At 39.1% G+C, this 18,846-nt stretch overlaps 1 protein-coding gene across 23 annotated transcripts in view; it reads left to right on the top strand.

The window, feature by feature from the left end:
• The window catches only part of DLGAP1 (DLG associated protein 1), an 843,036-nt gene that overhangs the window by 529,461 nt on the left and 294,729 nt on the right, over positions 1-18,846 (top strand). For 2 of the 23 annotated variants that reach the window (XM_070220821.1, XM_070220818.1), the window contains exon 1: positions 221-377. The exons of 9 other annotated variants lie outside the window; for them this stretch is intronic. In XM_070220821.1, the coding sequence (XP_070076922.1) occupies positions 285-377 (93 nt within the window). In that variant the 5' untranslated portion in view covers positions 221-284. Of the gene's footprint in view, positions 1-125; positions 378-493; positions 814-1,246; positions 1,293-18,846 lie in introns of those variants that run through there. 12 more of the 23 variants (XM_070220826.1, XM_070220827.1, XM_070220817.1 and 9 more) reach the window with 10 other exon arrangements.

Here is an 18,846-nt window from a genome sequence, read left to right as displayed (position 1 = left end):
CATTTAATTTAGGTCATTGCCGTGATTCTATAGAAAATGAGAGGTCTATAGGTATTTGTCTGACATTACTTTAGAAATAAAAAACTGTAGCTTGAAATCATTGCAAGTTACTACAGTCCATTGGTGATATGTGCTCACTCACAAGCTGTTTGTAGTTAATAAAAAAAAGGCTCACTTTTTTCCCCCAATATTGTTATTTTTAAATGTCAAGAATCAGATGTCTGCTGTTTAGAACTATTGTACCGCTGCCAGTGACTGTCTGTATCGGAGTTTGGAGCAGGGATATGGATTTGAAGACGTTAAAACTGTCTAATTCTCAGTTGAGATGTGGCTGGCTTTTATACATTTGGAATAAAGCATTTATGGCACATCTCAGGGTAAGTAAACAAAATAGGAAGGGGTTGAAAGGAGTTTTTGTTGTTGTTTTGTTTTTGCTTTACAAAAGCAGCATTCTTGATTCTGTGTATACCTCTTTATGTAAATGTTCTGTGTTGAGTGACTGGCATATAAAGCCATTCAGAAGAGCAAGATTTTAGATTTCCAACTGTTAACCTAAAAAAAAAATCCCTTCAAATCACGTATTTTGCATTCATCCAGCAGCAGAAACAGGAAAAGGGAAACAAAACGCTCTCCGGTAGAAGTAGAGACAAACACAGAGAGAGAGGGAGAGAGAGAGCAAGACAGAGACCGAGAAAGAAAGCACTCTCAGAGATGAAATTTTAGGAGACCAAAATGATCGACCTTTTTAAGGCTGAGTGGGTTTCTTCAGTTTGTGTGCAAGTTTCGAGAAATGGCAGGACTGACCAGGTTTGGGTACAACTCTTTTATTACTTTGTACTTGGTGATCGTGTGTTGTTGGTTTGGGTGGTTTTGGGGGAGGAAGGAGGATAGTTTTTGTTATTGTGTTTCTTCTCTAAAGAATGGCTAGTAAGACTGAAAGAGCTAACAAACTAATGTGTGTGCAGATGGTAAGAAACCAGGTTGAGACATCAGATACCTACAAATCTGTGTCCCCACGGGGGCTTCATAAAATCTTTAATTGACACAGAGGATGCAAGGTGCTAGGTGCTATTATAGGATATTATATGGCTAATGCTTGAAATGTGATCAGTCGTTTTCCATGACAAGAATTCTGAATGCTTACTATTCCTTTGCAAAATTAAAATTTCTGGATGGTTGGGTTTGGGGGGTGGTTTTTTTTTTTTTTGGTCTGTTGGTTAAATAAGACTCCAGAAAAGATCACTGAAGAATCATTCATAACAAGCATGAACCCAGGATTTTTTCTGATGCAGGTACAACTATTTTTCAAAATTTTGTTTTAGATTATTTCAGTCTTTGCCCAGTGGGGATTTTCTTTCCCTGGCTGTTGTTTTCCTTACTCTTGTTTTTGAACAATTTAAATTATGCTAAATCAGTTGAAACTACTTTGTGTAAAATGTATGACAGTGTTGAGCAATTCTGCTTGTGATGTTTCCTTGCTGCCTTTTTTTTTTAAACCCCATCTACCACAGTGATGATTTTCTTTATGTTTAATTTAAATTTCCTTAATAATCCAGCAAGACAAATTCTTGACTATGTTTTCTCTCTGGCTTTCACGATCGTCTCCCTATTTATCACTGATCTTATTGGAGATGTTCCCTTTCATTGATAGAAAACTGAGATTACTCCTGCCTCATGCTGACTTTGAATGTAGAATCAGAGATCAGCAGCTAAATCTTGGTAATTCTCTCACTAATTCTTTCTAATTCCCATGATTGTCCATATCTGATTAATGGGAGGAGGAGAGACAATTGGCAAAGCACTGTGAGAAAGCAGGGGTCCAGAAGGAGCCAGTGGTAGGACCAGGAAGATCAAAAAGAAATAGGAAATCCTTCTTGAAAGCTGTTAAAGAAACTTTATTATTCTTGGTCTGCAATTTCATTATTCTGAAGACAGCTTCGACAACACCAGAAGTACTTGGTTAGCCACAAAGGTTTCATAACAAATGCTTTCTGATCCCACCGAGTCCAGTCTACTAATGGAAGGCTACTAATAGCATTGGTTAACACAGATTAAAAGAGAAAAACTAGCCTTGGATTTCTTAGTGGCCAGTGGACTCTGTTTCCTCTTTCTCCATTCTCCTTAGAGGACAGTTTGCGTGAGTGCAAGTTAAAGACAGGAATTGAAGGTAATCATTGACCACTTTGTAGAAAAAGATCCATCCACAATCTCTGGTCCATTTGAAATCATGGCTTTACACAACTTGACACAAACAGTGATTTTTGAATGGTAGAATACATTGATCTTTTATTTGAGGTTGTATAGGGGCCAATAAAAAATGTGTGCAATATGGTCAAGCTGACTTTGATTTGGTGACTAGATTAGGGTTTTTTTTTTTAATCATTTTGGCGTTAGGTTCAAAGGCAACACCCTCTGTTACTGGATTATTGTGAATTTAGAGTTCAGTGGAAGAAATTTTTTACTTAATTAAGCTTGGTATCATTTTTCTCATTTTTGGAAAAGCGTGTATTGCTAGGGTCCTTGGCCCTAGACCTCATTGATATGGAGCTGAATCATGGAGAAATTGTATTTTTATAGATCTAAACAGTTGAAATCTGAAACTTCATTTGGTTCAACCTCTAGTATCCCTTAACAGTCAGATTTTATTCTGTCATTTGCTAGGGAAACTTGGTAGAGAAAAAAAATTGGCCTTTTCAGGTAAAACCAGGTTATTTTTAATAAGATCCGTGAAAAGTTATATGACCTCACAACGATTTGCATTACTCATCTGAAATTTTGAACCCGTAACTTTTCCCTTTGGATAAAAATAACAAGCATGTGTAACTTCACCTCTGGGGCTCATTTATCTGCTTCTCAACACCATCTTCCCTCATCCCCCTCCAGCAGGCTCTGGCCCTCCTAACTGCCATTTGCAACACATTTGGCACAGGGAAAATTTTTTTTGTCTTATTTTTTTAATGCATATTTAAGTGTTTTTATAAATTCTTAGACTGAAACCACAATTGAGGGTGCTTTAATTTTTTTCAGTGGATGATTTCTTTTCCTTCGACCCAGTCCTCTCTATTTGTAGCTAAAAGGTAAAGATATAAAGAAGAAAATAATTACTGTTACACATAAAGGAGGGAATATAGTGTAAGGAGAAGCATATTATCTATTCCTTCTGTGCCTTTGACCAATTGTTTATTGTATTTTTTAATTCTTTTATTTCCTGGAGAATACTCAGTTGACCAAGGAAAGACCTCTTATGATTCTCTGGTCCTTTAAGTATAAGAATATATAGGACTATCTTTAAAAACTGGGATTTTTTTTTAATTTGCTGAAGTTTAGCAATATGCTGCCTTGTTTCCATTTCTAAGATAAAGAGACTTCTAATTAGATTTGCAAAATGAGTTTTCTAGATAGGTAGATCTTTTCTTTCATGTACATTAGGTCACTATTCTCTATCAATTGGAATTTCTACCCATTGTCCTCACAGATTTAGGAAACTTCCTACAAAATTCAGGCTTGTGGTATGACAGAACTATCTATGAAGCAGAATGTTGTGGGGTCTAGGGTTACTGCATGCTGTGTGCGTGTATACAGGTCCGTATATACAGGTTAGGGTTACTGCATGCTGTGTGCGTGTGTACAGGTGCATATATACAGGTTAGGGTTACTGTATGCTGTGTGCACCTGTACAGGTCCATATATGCAGGTTAGGGTTACTGCATGCTGTATACTTGTATATAGGTCCATATATACAGGTTAGGGTTACTGCATGCTGTGTATTTGTGTACAGGTCCGCATATATAGGTTGAGGTTACTGGATGTTGTATGCATGTGTAGAGGTCCATGTATACAGATTAGGGTTACTGGATGCTGTGTACACATGTACAGGTTCATATACACAGGTTGGGGTTACTGGATGTTGTGTGCATGTGTAGAGGTCCGTATACACATGTTAGGGTTACTGTGTTCTGTGCACATGAGTAGAGGTCTATATATACATGTTACATCTGCATAGGCATTTCTACACCGATACTTCTAAAATATGTATTTATACATATGCTTTCTTTGATCTCTGATTCATGACATAAGATCAATTTTAAGTGTGTCTTTTCACAAAGTCCATGTAAGAAGAATGACTATAAAGTGGGAAATAGTTTTTCACATATCCCGCTAGAAAACTCATTACCTTGCTTTTACAATGATTATATTGAACTTGATCTCAAGCCATTAGTATAAACCAGTTAGAAGTGTCCTGCATCTCTGGTGTGAGGATAAATCTCTCTCATACAAAGAGACATTAAACAGTGGAAGGAAATGACTTCTGCTTCCCTTATTTTTTTTTTAACCACTGTTTAACATAAACCTGCAGGATTTTCTGACTCCTCCCTGATTTTCCTGTCCAGGTCTCTAAAACCTTAAGGTGTACAATGAAAGGACCACACAGGTTCTGTTTTTTGTTTTTCAAAAAAATGACAATTTTAGCATTCTAGAATCGCCTCATTGGACGGCCATCTGGTAAACCATCTCGTTCACAAATGTCTCCCTGCAAGGTGGACATACCATCTTTCTACCTGCCTATTTCTCCTCTGATAATCACTTTATGCAAGAATTATTTGAGATTATTTAGTCCAACCCACTCTTTCTAAAAGTGAGAAAAATAAACACGAAGGAGTTACCTTGACTCATACAAGATCCATCATCTTGTCAGCAGCAGGCTGAGATGAGCTGCTCGCTGCCCAGCTACAGCCCTCTTCTTTTTTCCATTATATCTTACACATTGTGAAAACCTTTAAGGCTCTTTTCAAAGACTAGCTTACCCATTCTTACTACCTCCTTTTTTTTTTTTTTTTTGAGGAAGATTAACCCTAAACTAACATCTGCTGCCAATCCTCCTCTTTTTGCTGAGGAAGACTGGCCCTGAGCTAACATCCGTGCCCATCTTCCTCTACTTTATATGTGGGATACCTACCACAGCATGGCTTGACAAGCAGTGCCATGCCCGCACCTGGGATCCGACGCGGGCAAACCCCGGGCCACTGAAGCGGAATGTATTCGCTTAACCACTGCACCACCGGGCTAGCCCCTTGCTACATCCTTTTAAGTCTATAGGGTCAAGGCACAAGTAGGCAAAGGGAGAAAAGAACTGATCTGAAAGTCAGATTTGAAGCATATTTGTTGCTGAAAATGTTCACAACAGATGAAGACAGTTGTGAATTAAATAATTACCTGCAATTTGTAATTCTCTGGTTACAAATGGCAGGGTAGTATTTGTCACTTCTAAAAAAAGGAAATGGATATGTTTCTCCTGTTATCCCTGTCAGTCCCTCCTGCATCCCAGTGGTCTCATTAGGAGTAAACCACATTCCAAAGGAGGACAAATGGAGTGGCACTGCTCCATGTTTGGAGTTGCGATCTTTAGGCCCTACACTCAGAGCCCTGAGACCGGATATGAAGACAACCACTTCTCTCTGGCATCTTTCACTCTCTTGGCAGCCAGCTCCCCTCACCTCTCACCTCACTTGCCTAGAATAAAAATTGTTAACATAGCCGTAACCATATTTTCCAAAGTCAAAAATAGAATTTATAGTGACATGTAGAAGAAAATATATTGGAACAATAAGACCAAATATATTAAATCAGGGCAACTTTTCAGATTTGAAAATCTGAAAGGAATGGAGCATAGGAGATACCAAGGGCTACAGGTCATAAGAGGTCTTTCCTTGGTCAACTGAGTATTCTTGGTCATTGCTTTTGAAATTAAAAAGTGAGTAACTGGAAAGATCTAGTTGTAAAGTTGGAAATGCTGAACAAAGCATTACATGGTGGCATCATGTGGGTAAAAATTAGCATAATAATACCACATTCGTCTGCATGTATAGAATCATATGTCTGTGTGGCCACTTGCTCTATCATGGAATATTTAGGGCAGAGGTTCCTTAAATTTCTGTCTGCAGGAATCACCTTGAGAGTGTCTAGAAATGAGGATTTCTGGCATCAACCCAAGAGAGTCTGACTCAGTAGTCCTGGGATGATTCTGATACAGAGATCAATCCAAGAACCGCACTCTAACCCAATTTTGTTAGGTAACCGTCAGACTATATTATTTTATCTGCTGAAGGAGGCAGTAGAGTCTAGAAGATGAAAATGAGCTTCATCGGGTCCCTTGGCTTTAACATTGCCGCTGACTTTCAACTCCTTCTCCTTAGTGCTTCCATTTCTATGTCTGTAAAATGGGCATAACGACGTGACTCTTGTGTTTGCTCAGGTCTTAGAAAAAAATTTAATTTCAAATTTGGGAAGTAAGTGAAAACCATCATGTGAAGTGTTTGAATGTACACATCCTCAGATGCTTCCCCTCTTCTTCGTGTCTTTCATGTACCACATCACTTTTTCTTTTACATTTTTCTTGATCTAATCTTTTTTAAACCAGCATATCTGATTCCGTGGTAAAGGAAAGCCCTCTCCCAGTGTCAAATGACAACAGGTCTTTGTCACAGTGTAGGTTTAAGGCTTCTTCATCCCATGTGCCAACTAAACACGTAGAGCTTTTGTCTGCAGGTAAAAAGATCACAAAGGGTCAATGTTTTGCTAGCTCAGCGTCAGTGGGTCAGGTTTTCCCAGGGCTTAGTATTTACTGATGGAACACAGTTCTTCTGGCCTCCTCGAGCTTTAGTTTGTTCAGATAAAACCTCCGTTTGTTTTCATGCCTTGAGTCTGTCCAGAGCCGGCTGCCTTCTTCCAGGCAGCTTTGGTAAGTCAACAGGACAGTTTCATTAACAGCAGCAGCTATGAGGCTTGTCTATAGGGGACTCCTCATCACCTGTTTTGGCTTACCCAGGTTCTCTGAGGTGTGTTTCCATCATGGCAACTGTGATAGGTGGGAGCTCTTCCACCGCTGCTAGCCGATGACAACAGGCCCTTGTCCATCACTCTTCTTTGCTCATGCCCAAGGTCTCTGATTAATCCTCACCATTCTCTGAAGCCAGCTACATCATTCTTATAAGGCTGTAGAAATTCAAACAAAGCAAATGAACATTGAAGCGAGTTCTCTATCAGAACCTGTTTTCTCCACAGAGCCATGGAAGCCCACACTTCCTGTCAGCTCTCTCTTTCCGGTAAAGACTCCCTACCTCACATGCCTCCCCACTGCCACCAAAACAGTGAAAACCAAGCCCATCAGAAGTCACGGGAAGAGTGGGCTACATTTAATAAAATTAGGACTTAATTATGAAAACTTGAGCAAATGGTTTTGCTGTGTCTAGTTACAAAAGTGGAAAGGAGTGGTGATAAAGATCCTCCTGTGGGCACAGTAGGACACCTGTTAGGTCACCCAGGACCTGCAGTCCCCACTTAGAAGGCTGCCTGCTCACCCAAGTTTGCTACAGGCATCAGCCTGACGGGTGCCCCCCCCACCCCGGTAGTAAATATTAGGTATGGAGAGAGAGACTCCTCAGGACTTTTCCCTTTTAAGTCCCATAAAGGATCCCAGTTACTTGTAATCCTCAGAGAATTCATGTCTTTTTTTCTTCTCTCCTTAACTAGTAGAAGTTTAGCTGGCTTTTGGGTAACTCAGGGGGTGTCAGTGAAAGTAACTGTCATTTGTTTGCAAATGAAACCTGAGCTTTCTGAAAATGACTCCCGTGTAAAATCTTTCCCCCATAACACTCCTCCAGCCTTCTAGTTGATTTTAGATAGTTTCCTGTTCTCCCACCTCTTGGAAGTATTCCATGGCACGCTGAGCAGACACTTTTAGTCAAAAACGTCTATAAATAGCAGATTTTCCTGCTTGCTGCCTTCTCTCTGAGGCTTTCACAAAGGAGGTGAAACAAATCCACCAGAAACAAGAACTCTTGGTGAGGGGTGTGTGGTGAGGCTTATGAAAAATCAGATCCACAAACCGAAAATTGTCGTGTAGGTCGCTTTCCCATATTTAACTTAGGCAATCACTGCATGAAAAAAAGAAGCATTTTATTTCATGCCAGATGATCTCATGAACTGAACAGTCAATCAAAAATATCTCATATGCGTTCTCAGCCTTCTTTAAAGATACATATTTTGCCTTTCACATTGCTTTTTAAAAAAACCCCCAAGGCCAGCTGTTATTTATTAGATTCCATTGGTAAATCTAGTAACCAGTTTCTGTAGCTATTCTATGATAGGAAATTTGAAACTACTTCCTCGTTTCTCCTCCAAACTGTCCTTGCTTCCAGAGAGCTTTGACTGTCTGACCTGCCTTCTCTTTGTCTTCTGTGCCCACCCATCGTCAACAGCACCAGGTCTCCCAGAGTGGTATCATGGAATTCCCTGGAAGACTGGACGTGTGGCAGGCAAGACCTTAATATCATCCTTCTCTGATCTCGCTGCCATCAGCCTTGGAAATCACATACGTGAGGTTAACTAGGCTCCCTCCTGCTGCCGCCTTCCCACACCCTCACCCTGTTGAGCAAAAGAGAACTGGGCTTCGCAGGACTCTCCCCTTTTCCTTTCTTCCTCTTCTCTCTTCTTTCCCTTACTTTTTAGGTAGCTATTTTATTCTATAATGTGGAATGGGAGGTTATTCAAAACCCAGTTTACAGATGTGGAAACGGAGGCCTGGATATTAACTGGCATTTGCATGGCTCCTCAGTTGTAGAGAGAAAGTGGTGGAGAAGCAGAGACAGCAGGCGGTCTTGCTCAATTCCTCTTACTCCATCTGTTGGTGGTCCTCAGTCACGCAGCACGAGGTGTTCATTAACCTTGGTGTTCTGTAAACTCCAGAAATTCTGCTGCTGGCCCCTCCCCCTGCTTTTCCTTCTATTCACTGGGTCTAATTGGGTTGTGGCTTAGTCTGTTGCTTAAGCTTCTAGAGAGTGCATCTCATTGTGCCTTTCTTTATGAACTTCCAGGGAACATGCGCAGTCAGTATAAGCAGATATCTGAGAGAACTGAAACATAGAACTTAAGAACATAGACTTAAACCCTGATCGGTCCGATTCCAAAATCTATTCACTTTCCACCATGTCATGCTGCCTCTGCTTTGTGAATATTCCCTTTGACCTTTTCCTGAAGAATTGTTTGTTAATGCGAATTTATTTTAATAGGAATTTTAAAAAATGATTAACTATAGTTAAACAACAGATTCTACCTCTATGATTAAGTGTAAACCTAAATCCAGTTTGGAAAGTTGCCATGTTAAAAAGCAAGTAATATATGAGATTAATTTGCAAAGCCAGATATATAAAATGTTAAATTGTAGTAGAACAATATTATTTTATGTACTGGAAAATTATGTCTCAGCCTATGAAAGAATCATCGCTCGAGGCTGTTTTTGCTTTTTTGTTTGTTTCAATGAGAAACAATACTATTGACCTCTTGAGACTGCCAACCTGATTGTAGTTAGAACATTGTTCATAACACTGTAAGGTTATGTCCAAACAAATGCTGTCTGCCCATTTAATATCCTTTGCTTGGATTACTTTGGAGATGTTTGCTTCTATAAGAAATAATTTCACTGAAATGATGAAGAACTAAACTAGGAATCCCCAAACCCATTTCCTCTATGTCAGTATGACTTTATTTTTTGCCCTTTTGGGATAGTTATCTCTCAGGCATATTGTGAGCCAGAATTCTGCTTGGTGCATGAACTCCATGTATCCTAGATTGTTAACTAAATATTTGCAAAGTTCACCAATTTTACTATTTATTAAATTACCACTCCAAGTCAGAAAGAAAAGATATGTTTCCCTAAAGGACTACCTTTAGAATGCTTCTTAATTACCTATAAAAATATAAACTGAATTAGGTGAGTCACATAATATCCAATGCAGAGCTCTCGTGTATATTATCTTAGAGGCAGCTGCATATATCCAATAAATAGTGCTGTTAGGGAATGTTAGTAGAGTTTAAACTAAATTCCTATAATAGATAATAATACAGAATGGTCAGGCTTTTGAAATCCATCAGGATAAAAGGTGCCATACTCAGTTACGAACTTGGAAGTCAATGTAGTCTTCCTTATCCTTCTTCTCAGCTCACTTTGGATTTTTCCTCATGTACATGTGTCTCATTGCAGATAATTCACTATTCTAGCAAGCCCTCTTTTAATGCCCTCTCCTTTTTGTTTAAGCCCAGATGAAGTTAATTTAAAGTAATGAATACAGTCTTAATATGTTCCACAGCCTCCACTTTCTCTTGCTTCAATATTTTATCAAATATCCCCATGCCTAAGAATGAAGTATTAATTATTCACTTAACAGGGACTTGTAAGTAACTAAGAAATGAAAGAATTCACTAAAATTAAACCACACCAATTTAATCTCGTTTAATTATAGTAATGGATGAATAGAAGGTAGCGTTGTATTTCTTAGCTTCAACCAGTGATAAATCTATCCAACTATCATAATATGTATTCCCTTTGCATCATCTAGACCATAAGTGTATAATGAAAAATTTTGTTAAATGCTTGAATAGAACTGCCATTCTCAACAAGCCTTTAATTCAGCCAAGATTTATTCAGCACCTGTTTGACCCAGAATGAAATCCAGGAGAGGTGACTAGATGAAAGTGGGAAAGGGAGAGACCAGTTTAGAGAAAGGAACAGAACAGATCGGGTAGCTGACTACCCTGCTGCTGAGAATAAGTAAATGAAGGATTTCGTCTCTAGGTGATAAGATGATATGAAATATTTTTTTCTAAAACACTCAATTTTCTCGAAGATGAAGGAAACAGCCTAGTCTGGAGGTCAAGACTGGAGGCCAAGTCCAAGCAATTTAACTCTCTCAACTTAATGTGGCATTTCTAAGGACAAGCAATGGTGTGAGGATGAGAAAGAGCAGGGACGGTCTTTCCAGAGTGGCATGAGAGGCATCAGGCTCCTGAGCCCAGTGACCAAGCTGCTGGCCCCAGAGGCAGAAGGGCTGACGGGTCCTGGAGAAGCAATCTGAGCAGATGGCAGAGCACTGTTGGTGAGGGAAAGCATCCTCACGCTCATGCAGCACTGGGGGCTCAGCTCAGCTCAGCAGCAGGCCAACAGGATGCGATCACCTAGATTCTGTGGATGGCGGTGCAGTACTGTGCACCCGGAGAATTGAAGTGCAGCTGGCCCACCCTTGGAGACCTAAAGGTTCACAGGCACGAGAAGAGTAGAGAGGGCAAGTCAGGAGATAGCCCCAAGGAATAATGAGTAGGTTTATTATTACACCAAAACCTAACTGTATCCCCAGATCATACACTTGAGGATGCAACTCTTAGATTGGGAAGAGTTTTCCTAACAAAGGTATCGGATCTCAAGCAAGGTGAAAAGATGCTTGTTATTAAAAATGTGTAACAAGAAGCTGGATGAACACGTCAGGGATAGAGCAAAGGAAATTTCCCTATTTGGTGAAATGAGGGCACATGGCCCCTAGGGTTCCTTTTAAATCAAATAATCTAGTTCTATGCTGTCCAATATGGTAGCCACATGTGGCTATTTAAATTTACATTAATTAAAGTTAAATAAAAATTAAAATTCAGTTTCTCAGTCCCGGGAGCCACATTTCTAGTGCTCAGTAGTTATGTGTGGCTGGTGTTTGCTGTATTGGACCATACATGTAAAACATTTCCATTGTCATACAAAGTTCTTCTGTACAGCATTGCTGTAGTTGTTTTTTGTCCATTTTAATATATTGACTTCTATTAGAGATTTGGGCTTTGCCAAGACAAGGTAACATCCTGTTGTGATGTCCCAGTGCTTAGAGGTGTCCGAGCTGGCTGGTATTTTTCTGTGTGTCCACATGGGCACAGGGAGGCACAGTGAGAGTGAGGGCTGCCCGGTGTGAACACCTCTTCCTCCACTTACCGCCTAGATGGCATTAAATATATCACTCCACCACTCAACTTCTCTTTCTTCATTTGCAAAAAGACTCACCTTGTGGAGTTCTTCTGAGGAGTAAATCCTGTAAAGTACCGAGTTTTCAATAAGTACAACCAACTTTTCACTGGAAACATGAGGACTCGCCTGGGATTTTGCCCAGATTCCCACCCACCATTTATCAGTCACTCGTTACACGTGGGGCATTGTACTGGGCACATCACAACACTGTGTCCCTTGATCTTCCCATCCGCCCCGGCGCTGTCCCCTCTGGGAGTCCTATGCTGCTCTTACTCTGCATTTTGTGCCTGACTCGCCATTAGCTGAGCAGGCAGTACCTGGCATGATACTTCCGTTCACACTCTCTGAGCTTTGGGCTGAAGCTGTCTGTCAGATGCTAATCCTCATCTGTGATTCTCTTCCTCATTTATGAAAGATGTCTGCGAAACTTTTCTCCTACTCACATTTATTTGTAAATTACAATGTTTTGGCACCTCTAGGAGCTGCATCTGGGTGCAAATGGATTCAGAAATGGCAAGCCATAGTAATATCTGCTACAGCCAGTCACACAGCTGGTGCCAATCAGACAAGTCCCCTACCCCCCCAGCAGGTGTGGTTTGCTCGTTACCTGCAGCGCTTTTGCCCAGCTCACATTCTTCTGCCTTTGACCAAAGGGCAAGAGCTTTCTACAGAAGGCCTTGCAGTGCTCGCTATGGTTATCCAGGGCAGCGTTTACTTTACCCCATTCACTGAGATGAGGGAGTCTCACACCTTCCCGCTGCACCCTAAAAACTTAATGTACTGACTTATAGGTGTCAACGCTAGACTTAAGCACGCCATTCTGAACTGTAAACGTAACTACCTGTTTAGTTAATAGTCAGAGGTCTCATGGAATAATAACCAGGATGTACTTTCTAAAGTCATCTTCTGTTTTAAGGGAACAGGTATTATCAAAAACATGCTGTCTGGCCTCATTTGTTTACCTACCAAACTTAAAAACTGTCTTTTCTCATCATGCTCTCTGAAACCAAGTGTCCTTGGCCATGTTTGAGGCCTCGAAAGAGAGAGATTGCCTCAGCCCAGCAAGCCAGAGAAATGCCCTAGGTGGCAGGCCACATGGAAAAGCTTACTTTCCAGAGAAGCCCTTTCTAGAAAGGCTTATTAAGGGAGGGCTCCCTATAGCAGACCCTAGAGGAGGAGGGTTTCCAGGCCCAGGGTATCACGGGGAGCTTATTCATAGGGCTGGAGCAGCCCGGGAGCAGAAGGACAAGCTTGCACATTTGACTGACTTCTGAAGTAATCCTGCCCTGAGAAGAGCGTTTGGTGGAGTGAGGGGTGGGGTGGGCGTTTGAGCAGAACTCAAATGCAGAAAGGCAGGGTGTACCCCTCAACCTAAGTCAAATGTTCTTGACCTGGGGCTGTGGACATTTAGGGTGTGCAAGAATGGACTCCAGGGGGTCAGTGAACTTGTGAACTTACATAAAAAATTGGGGAGGACGGCTGCTTGCGTTCATCCTACTTAGGAGAAAAGTCCTTAACTTTTATCATGTCCCCGAAAGAGGTAAAGAGCTGCTAACAAGTTTAAATTATGATATCTTTAAAATTAGGTAGCTTTTTCCTTAAAAACTTAAAATTGATGACTTTCCTTTTTCCTTACAACAGTTAATTAGAAAGGCCTTTTTGGTTATAACCTTAGAATAATTTGAAGAATTGTTTTTTAAAGAGTAAATATTGTGGGTGAATATTACCTAAAATTGGTAGATCCTCTGCTATAACTTGGAGATTCTACTGTAAAGTAAACCTTGTAATAGGATTTACTGTAAAGGAGCTTTTCCTGAGTAATCAATTCAATTCAAGTAACAAAAAAAAAGAAGATGTGCTATATGCAAGGGTTGAAGCAAACAGGAGAAGGGAATTCAAAGATTTGTAAAACAGTTCCTATTCTTAGGGAGTTTATAGTCTGGTGGGAAACTAGACAGTTAGGTAAATAAAATACAAGGCAAAGTAAGAAGAAGCATAAAAAGACCTGAACACAGATTATTGGGGTTTATAGGAAGAAGAATTCCAACCTGGGCTTCAGGAAAGGAAGGATAGACGAGAAGAGAGGTATCCCCACTTGAAATGCTATATCTCTGAAACTTTGGTTTCATTTCTATGGAAGCATATTGAGAGAGGTTTGTCTTAGCATTTTCCCATTGTCTATTAATCTCTCTGTAATTCAGCCCTGAGTCCCACATGCCTAACTTAGTGCCTAGTAAACACCATTTATGGATGCATGGATGGGTGGATGGATGGATGGCTCACAGGCAAGAGAGAGGGAAGGCACAAGGGAGAGCAAGGAAGGGAGAGAAGAAGAAATAGGGTACACATCATCATAGTAGTTATCTCAGCAGCCAGCTTAGTTCAGAGTCTTGTGGCAGAGCAGTTGGAGAAGAGGTTAGAAAGGTGGACGTTCTCATGGGTCAGAAGTCCAGGCACAGCCTGGCTCAGCTGAGTGTTGCGCTCAAGGCCACTCAAGGTTGTAATAAAAGTAGCAGCTGACCTGGGCTCTTATGTGCTGCCTCTGGGGAAGTTTCTGCTTCCAAATACATTCAGGTGGATGGCAGAATTCAGTTCTTTGTAGCTGTACAACTGAGGTCCCTTCTCTGCAAGCCAACAAATAGCACATGGAATCCTTATCATGCTTTGAATCTCTGACTTCTTCTGCCACATCTCTCTGACTTTTTCTTCTGCCCTCAGCCAGGATAAAACTCTTCTTTTTTACAAAAAATTTTATTTTATTGTGGTAAAAATATACATAACATAAAGCTCTTCTTTTAAGGGCTCATGTGATTACGTTGGGTCCATCCAGATTAGTAGAGGATAATCTCCCTATTTTAAAATCATTGATTAGTAACTTTACTGACATCTGCAAAGTCCCTTTTGCCATGAAACATAACATATTCATGGGCATGACACCAGGGGGTGGAGACCTTGGAAGCCAAAATTCTCTCTACCACGATAGTTATCAACAGAGTCAATATAAATAGTGAATTGGTGAGGCGAGTACCCTCATTGACAGCTGTTCCATTTGAAGGCCATGAAGTTCCTTCTAGGAAGAGCAAGTACAGTCTTGGAGCCTGACAGCTGTGTGCAAACCCTGTGTTTTACTGATTATGCAACTTTGAGTGAGTTATTTAACCTCTCTCTTGATCTCCTGCTGTGTAATATGGAGATAGGAACAATACCTCTCACATAGGAGTTTTAAGAGGATTAAATGTGTTAATGTAATGTAAAAGGTGTAGAACAATGCTTGCAAAAGGGACATTATATAATGCCTCAATAAATGCTGTTATTTTTATTAAGCCTGAAAACAGGTGGCAGCAACGTGAATTGAAACAAGAGAACAGATTTAAGAGGGATTGCAGAAGTTACTTTTAGAGATCACAATTTCATTTAGTCAGGCTTTTGATGAAATGAAATCCTACAGCATCTGTATTAGTTTCCTGTGGCTGCTGTAATGGTACCACAAACCTGGTGGCTTAAAGCAACACAAATTTATTATCTTACAGTTCTGGAGGGCAGAAGTCTGAAATGGATCTCACTGAGCTGAAATCATCGTATCAACAGGGCTGTGTTCCTTCTGGAGGTTCTAGGGAGAATCCATTTTCTTGCCTTTTTCAGCTTCTAGAGGCAGCCTGTGTTTCTTGACTCCTGGCTACTTCTTTCATCTTTGGAGTCGATTGCTTCAGTCTTATCTCTGCTGCTGTGGTCCCGTCTCCTTCTCTGACTCTCCTGCCTCTCTCTTTCACTTGCAAAGATCCTTGTAATTACATTGGGCCCACTCAGGTAGTCAAGGATAATCTCCCCATCTCAAGATCATTAACTTAATCACATCTGCAGAGTCCCTTTTGCCATGTAAGGTAACATATTCACACATTCCATGGATTAAGACACCGGCATCTTGAGGGAGCCATTATTCTGCCTACCGCAGACTCTACTGCCTAATAAGGGATATATTTTTTAAACCTAACCATTTTTTAAACTTTATATGAAAATGCATGAAATCATCCATCCAGCACATATCAGCTAAATGAGATCACTATATATATGCACTGGATGTGTCTTTTATATGGAGATGGTACGAAAAGCCATCAGTTTCTGTGTTTGTTAGATTATTTTCAACTATTAGACTTAGAATTCATCCATTCAAAAAGAAAAGTGCAAGCAAATCTTAGTATCTTCAAATAACTTAAATATTCTAACTTTGAATAATTATTCTGCAGAGACTTTTTTTGCTCTTTATGTCCTTTTCGGGTGGAGACAATCACAAATGTCTAGACTGTTGTCTAAGCTGGAGGGCGCGCTTCTAAAGCAAGTGTTTCCTTAGCACACTACATCCCGGAGCCCTCTGTTGATGTAGCATCCTAGTACATAATCTGTGCATGAAGCCGTTTTCTTTCTCTACATTACAAACAGTTTAACAGCCTTAGTAATAGGTTTCTTCACTTTCAAATGACTAAAGTAATTTCCCACCAATTAGCTATTTTTGTTGACCTCACTACACTAGAGATCCTCAATCTAAGTTTTATTTTAGCAATCACAATTCTCTCATCTAATTAACAAAAAAACTGGGCCATTGCCTCAGTGGCCTGCATTCAACCTTATTTTGACTGGCAGTTTTCTAATAATACCTCACTCTCCTTTCCATCCCTGTACTTATAATAGTAGTTTCTGTTCCATTGAGTTCATTCTCTTTCCCCAGTTCTCTTTGCCCCCATTCTGGTTTTTTTTCACATTTCTTTTCCTTTTACTTCATAACCTATTCAAATCTTTTACTGTTACAGATGCTTCAGGAAGCATTCAATTATTTATTCAGTAGAAATTCCGGGAAGGAGACAAGCTGGGCCAATGGGTATGCAAAATGTTAAGGCTTTTTGTACATATTACCAAATGACCTCTAGAAAGGTTGTCTGAATTTTCACCCAGTACCAGTTTCCGTTCTTGACACTCTTTTCAGAACATTCTTCTGTATTGTACATACAAATCTCTACCTCCCTTTAACTTGGATGTAGAGCTATGTGAAATAAATCTAACTGCTCTTCCACCTGGCACTCCTTCGGTGTTTAATGAAAATTATTATTTGCCCCTAAGTCTTCATTGTTCCATCTTCAAAAGACCTAGTTGCATTGGCAATTCTCTAAGAACAGGACTTTAAGAACTTTCAGCATGCCAGATGACAAATTGTATCTAGTTCCAAGGCAAACAACATCCCTCTTAACTTATGTAAAATTGTGTGAACAATATTTCAGTTGAATTCAGACTTCACAGTGTCCACTGAAAATCTTTGGATATGAGCACCCTACTTTTATCTATGTACTAGCTTGTCTAGCAGCCATGCCAACCTGTCTCACACTCAAATAAAATTTTTGAGCCATTTTTTCACATGAAATCATGTTGACATGTTTTTCCCACCCTGCACTTTGCACTTGGATGATTGAACATAATGTAGAATAGTATATTTATCTTTATCAAATCTCATCTTATAGATATGAATATGTCTTTCTGGCCAAGGGCCACCCCTTACTCTTGTGCAGGTTGTGCACTATCTAACTCTAGGGAACACGTTTATGTTAGTAGTTATCTTAGTGTTATTTATTTATTACTACAATTTTCTGGCAAATGGCAGTAGAATCTTGAGGAAGGGACAGCTTGTTTCTAATTCAACCACCTAACAGTGCCATTTGCACTACTGCAAAGAATGTTTCTGCTGTCCAAATTGGAGAATACTAAATCTGAAATCCAATATTTTAAATATTTTCCCAAGAGGTATTATATTGTAAATCTCATAATAATGTCTAATATATTATCATCAAAGTTGATGATTTAAAACATGTTCAGAATAGAACCAAAAAAGAAAGGCTTTATGCATGCCACTAGAGACCATTCTATAGTTTATCATGAAACTATTTACATACCATTTAGGGAAAGTCATTCAACCAGTTATGAATCTCCTATTCAGTACTTATTTCTTTATTTTGTTTTAAAGAAGTGTATAATTTTATTACAGTTATTATTGGGGAGGTTCATATAGTTAATATACATTTATTGGGAAAATTTTGTAAAATGCATAAGAAAATAAAGAAGATAATAGAAATTACCCGCAAATATCACTGTGAACATTTCTGTTGTTGTTGCTGTTCTTTGAAAAGACTAGTAATATCGATAAACCTCTGAATAACCTCACCAAAGAGAAAAAAAGAAAGCATAGTATAAACCCTATAAGGAACAAAGAAAAGAACATGGATAAATATATAGTAGATGTTAAATCTGTCATGCGAATAGAATAGAAATAGACTTCATACCAAATACATGAAAACTTAAGTGGATAATTTCTTAGAAAAAGAAATTTTTCAAAACTCAATAAAAACAGAAACCTTGAATATATCCATAACAGTCTAAGAAATTTACACATCAATTTAAAATTGACTCAGAAAAAAAAGTACCAGACCCAAATAGTTTTATGAAACCTGCAAGAGAAGGATATTGCCCCCGTACAAAAGTTCTGGAGATCTAAACAAAAGAAAAGTTGGCCAATTCATTTTAGGATTTAGTGCAGTCTTAGACAAGGGCAATTTAAGAAAAGAAAGTTTTAACACAATTTCTTTCATGAACCTAATGCGAAAATCTTAATAAATATTTCAATAAACTTAACTAATTATAAATAATGTAAAATAAGATGATCAGATGGAATTTATTTGGTAATGAAAGGAAGGCTTAACATTACAAAAGATATTCACATAATTCACAGCATTAGATTAAAGGAGAAAACGTGTATGACTATCTCAATATATGTGTAAAATGCATTTCGTAATATTCAACAGCCATTAATGATTTAACAAAAAAAAATCATACCAAATTAGGAATAGAAAAAAATTCTTAAAGTATATCTATATATATATAACTTACAGAAACTTCATGTAATGTTGGATCACAAAGGTATTCCTTATAAATTCATGAGGAAAACAATAAACTTCTAAAATATATTGAAC

The sequence above is a fragment of the Equus caballus genome, chromosome 8 (genome assembly GCF_041296265.1).
Source record: "Equus caballus isolate H_3958 breed thoroughbred chromosome 8, TB-T2T, whole genome shotgun sequence".
NCBI classification, from domain to species: domain Eukaryota; kingdom Metazoa; phylum Chordata; class Mammalia; order Perissodactyla; family Equidae; genus Equus; species Equus caballus.
The sequence above is the reverse complement of the archived record's forward strand: the minus strand, read 5'-3'. Positions and strand labels throughout refer to the sequence as shown.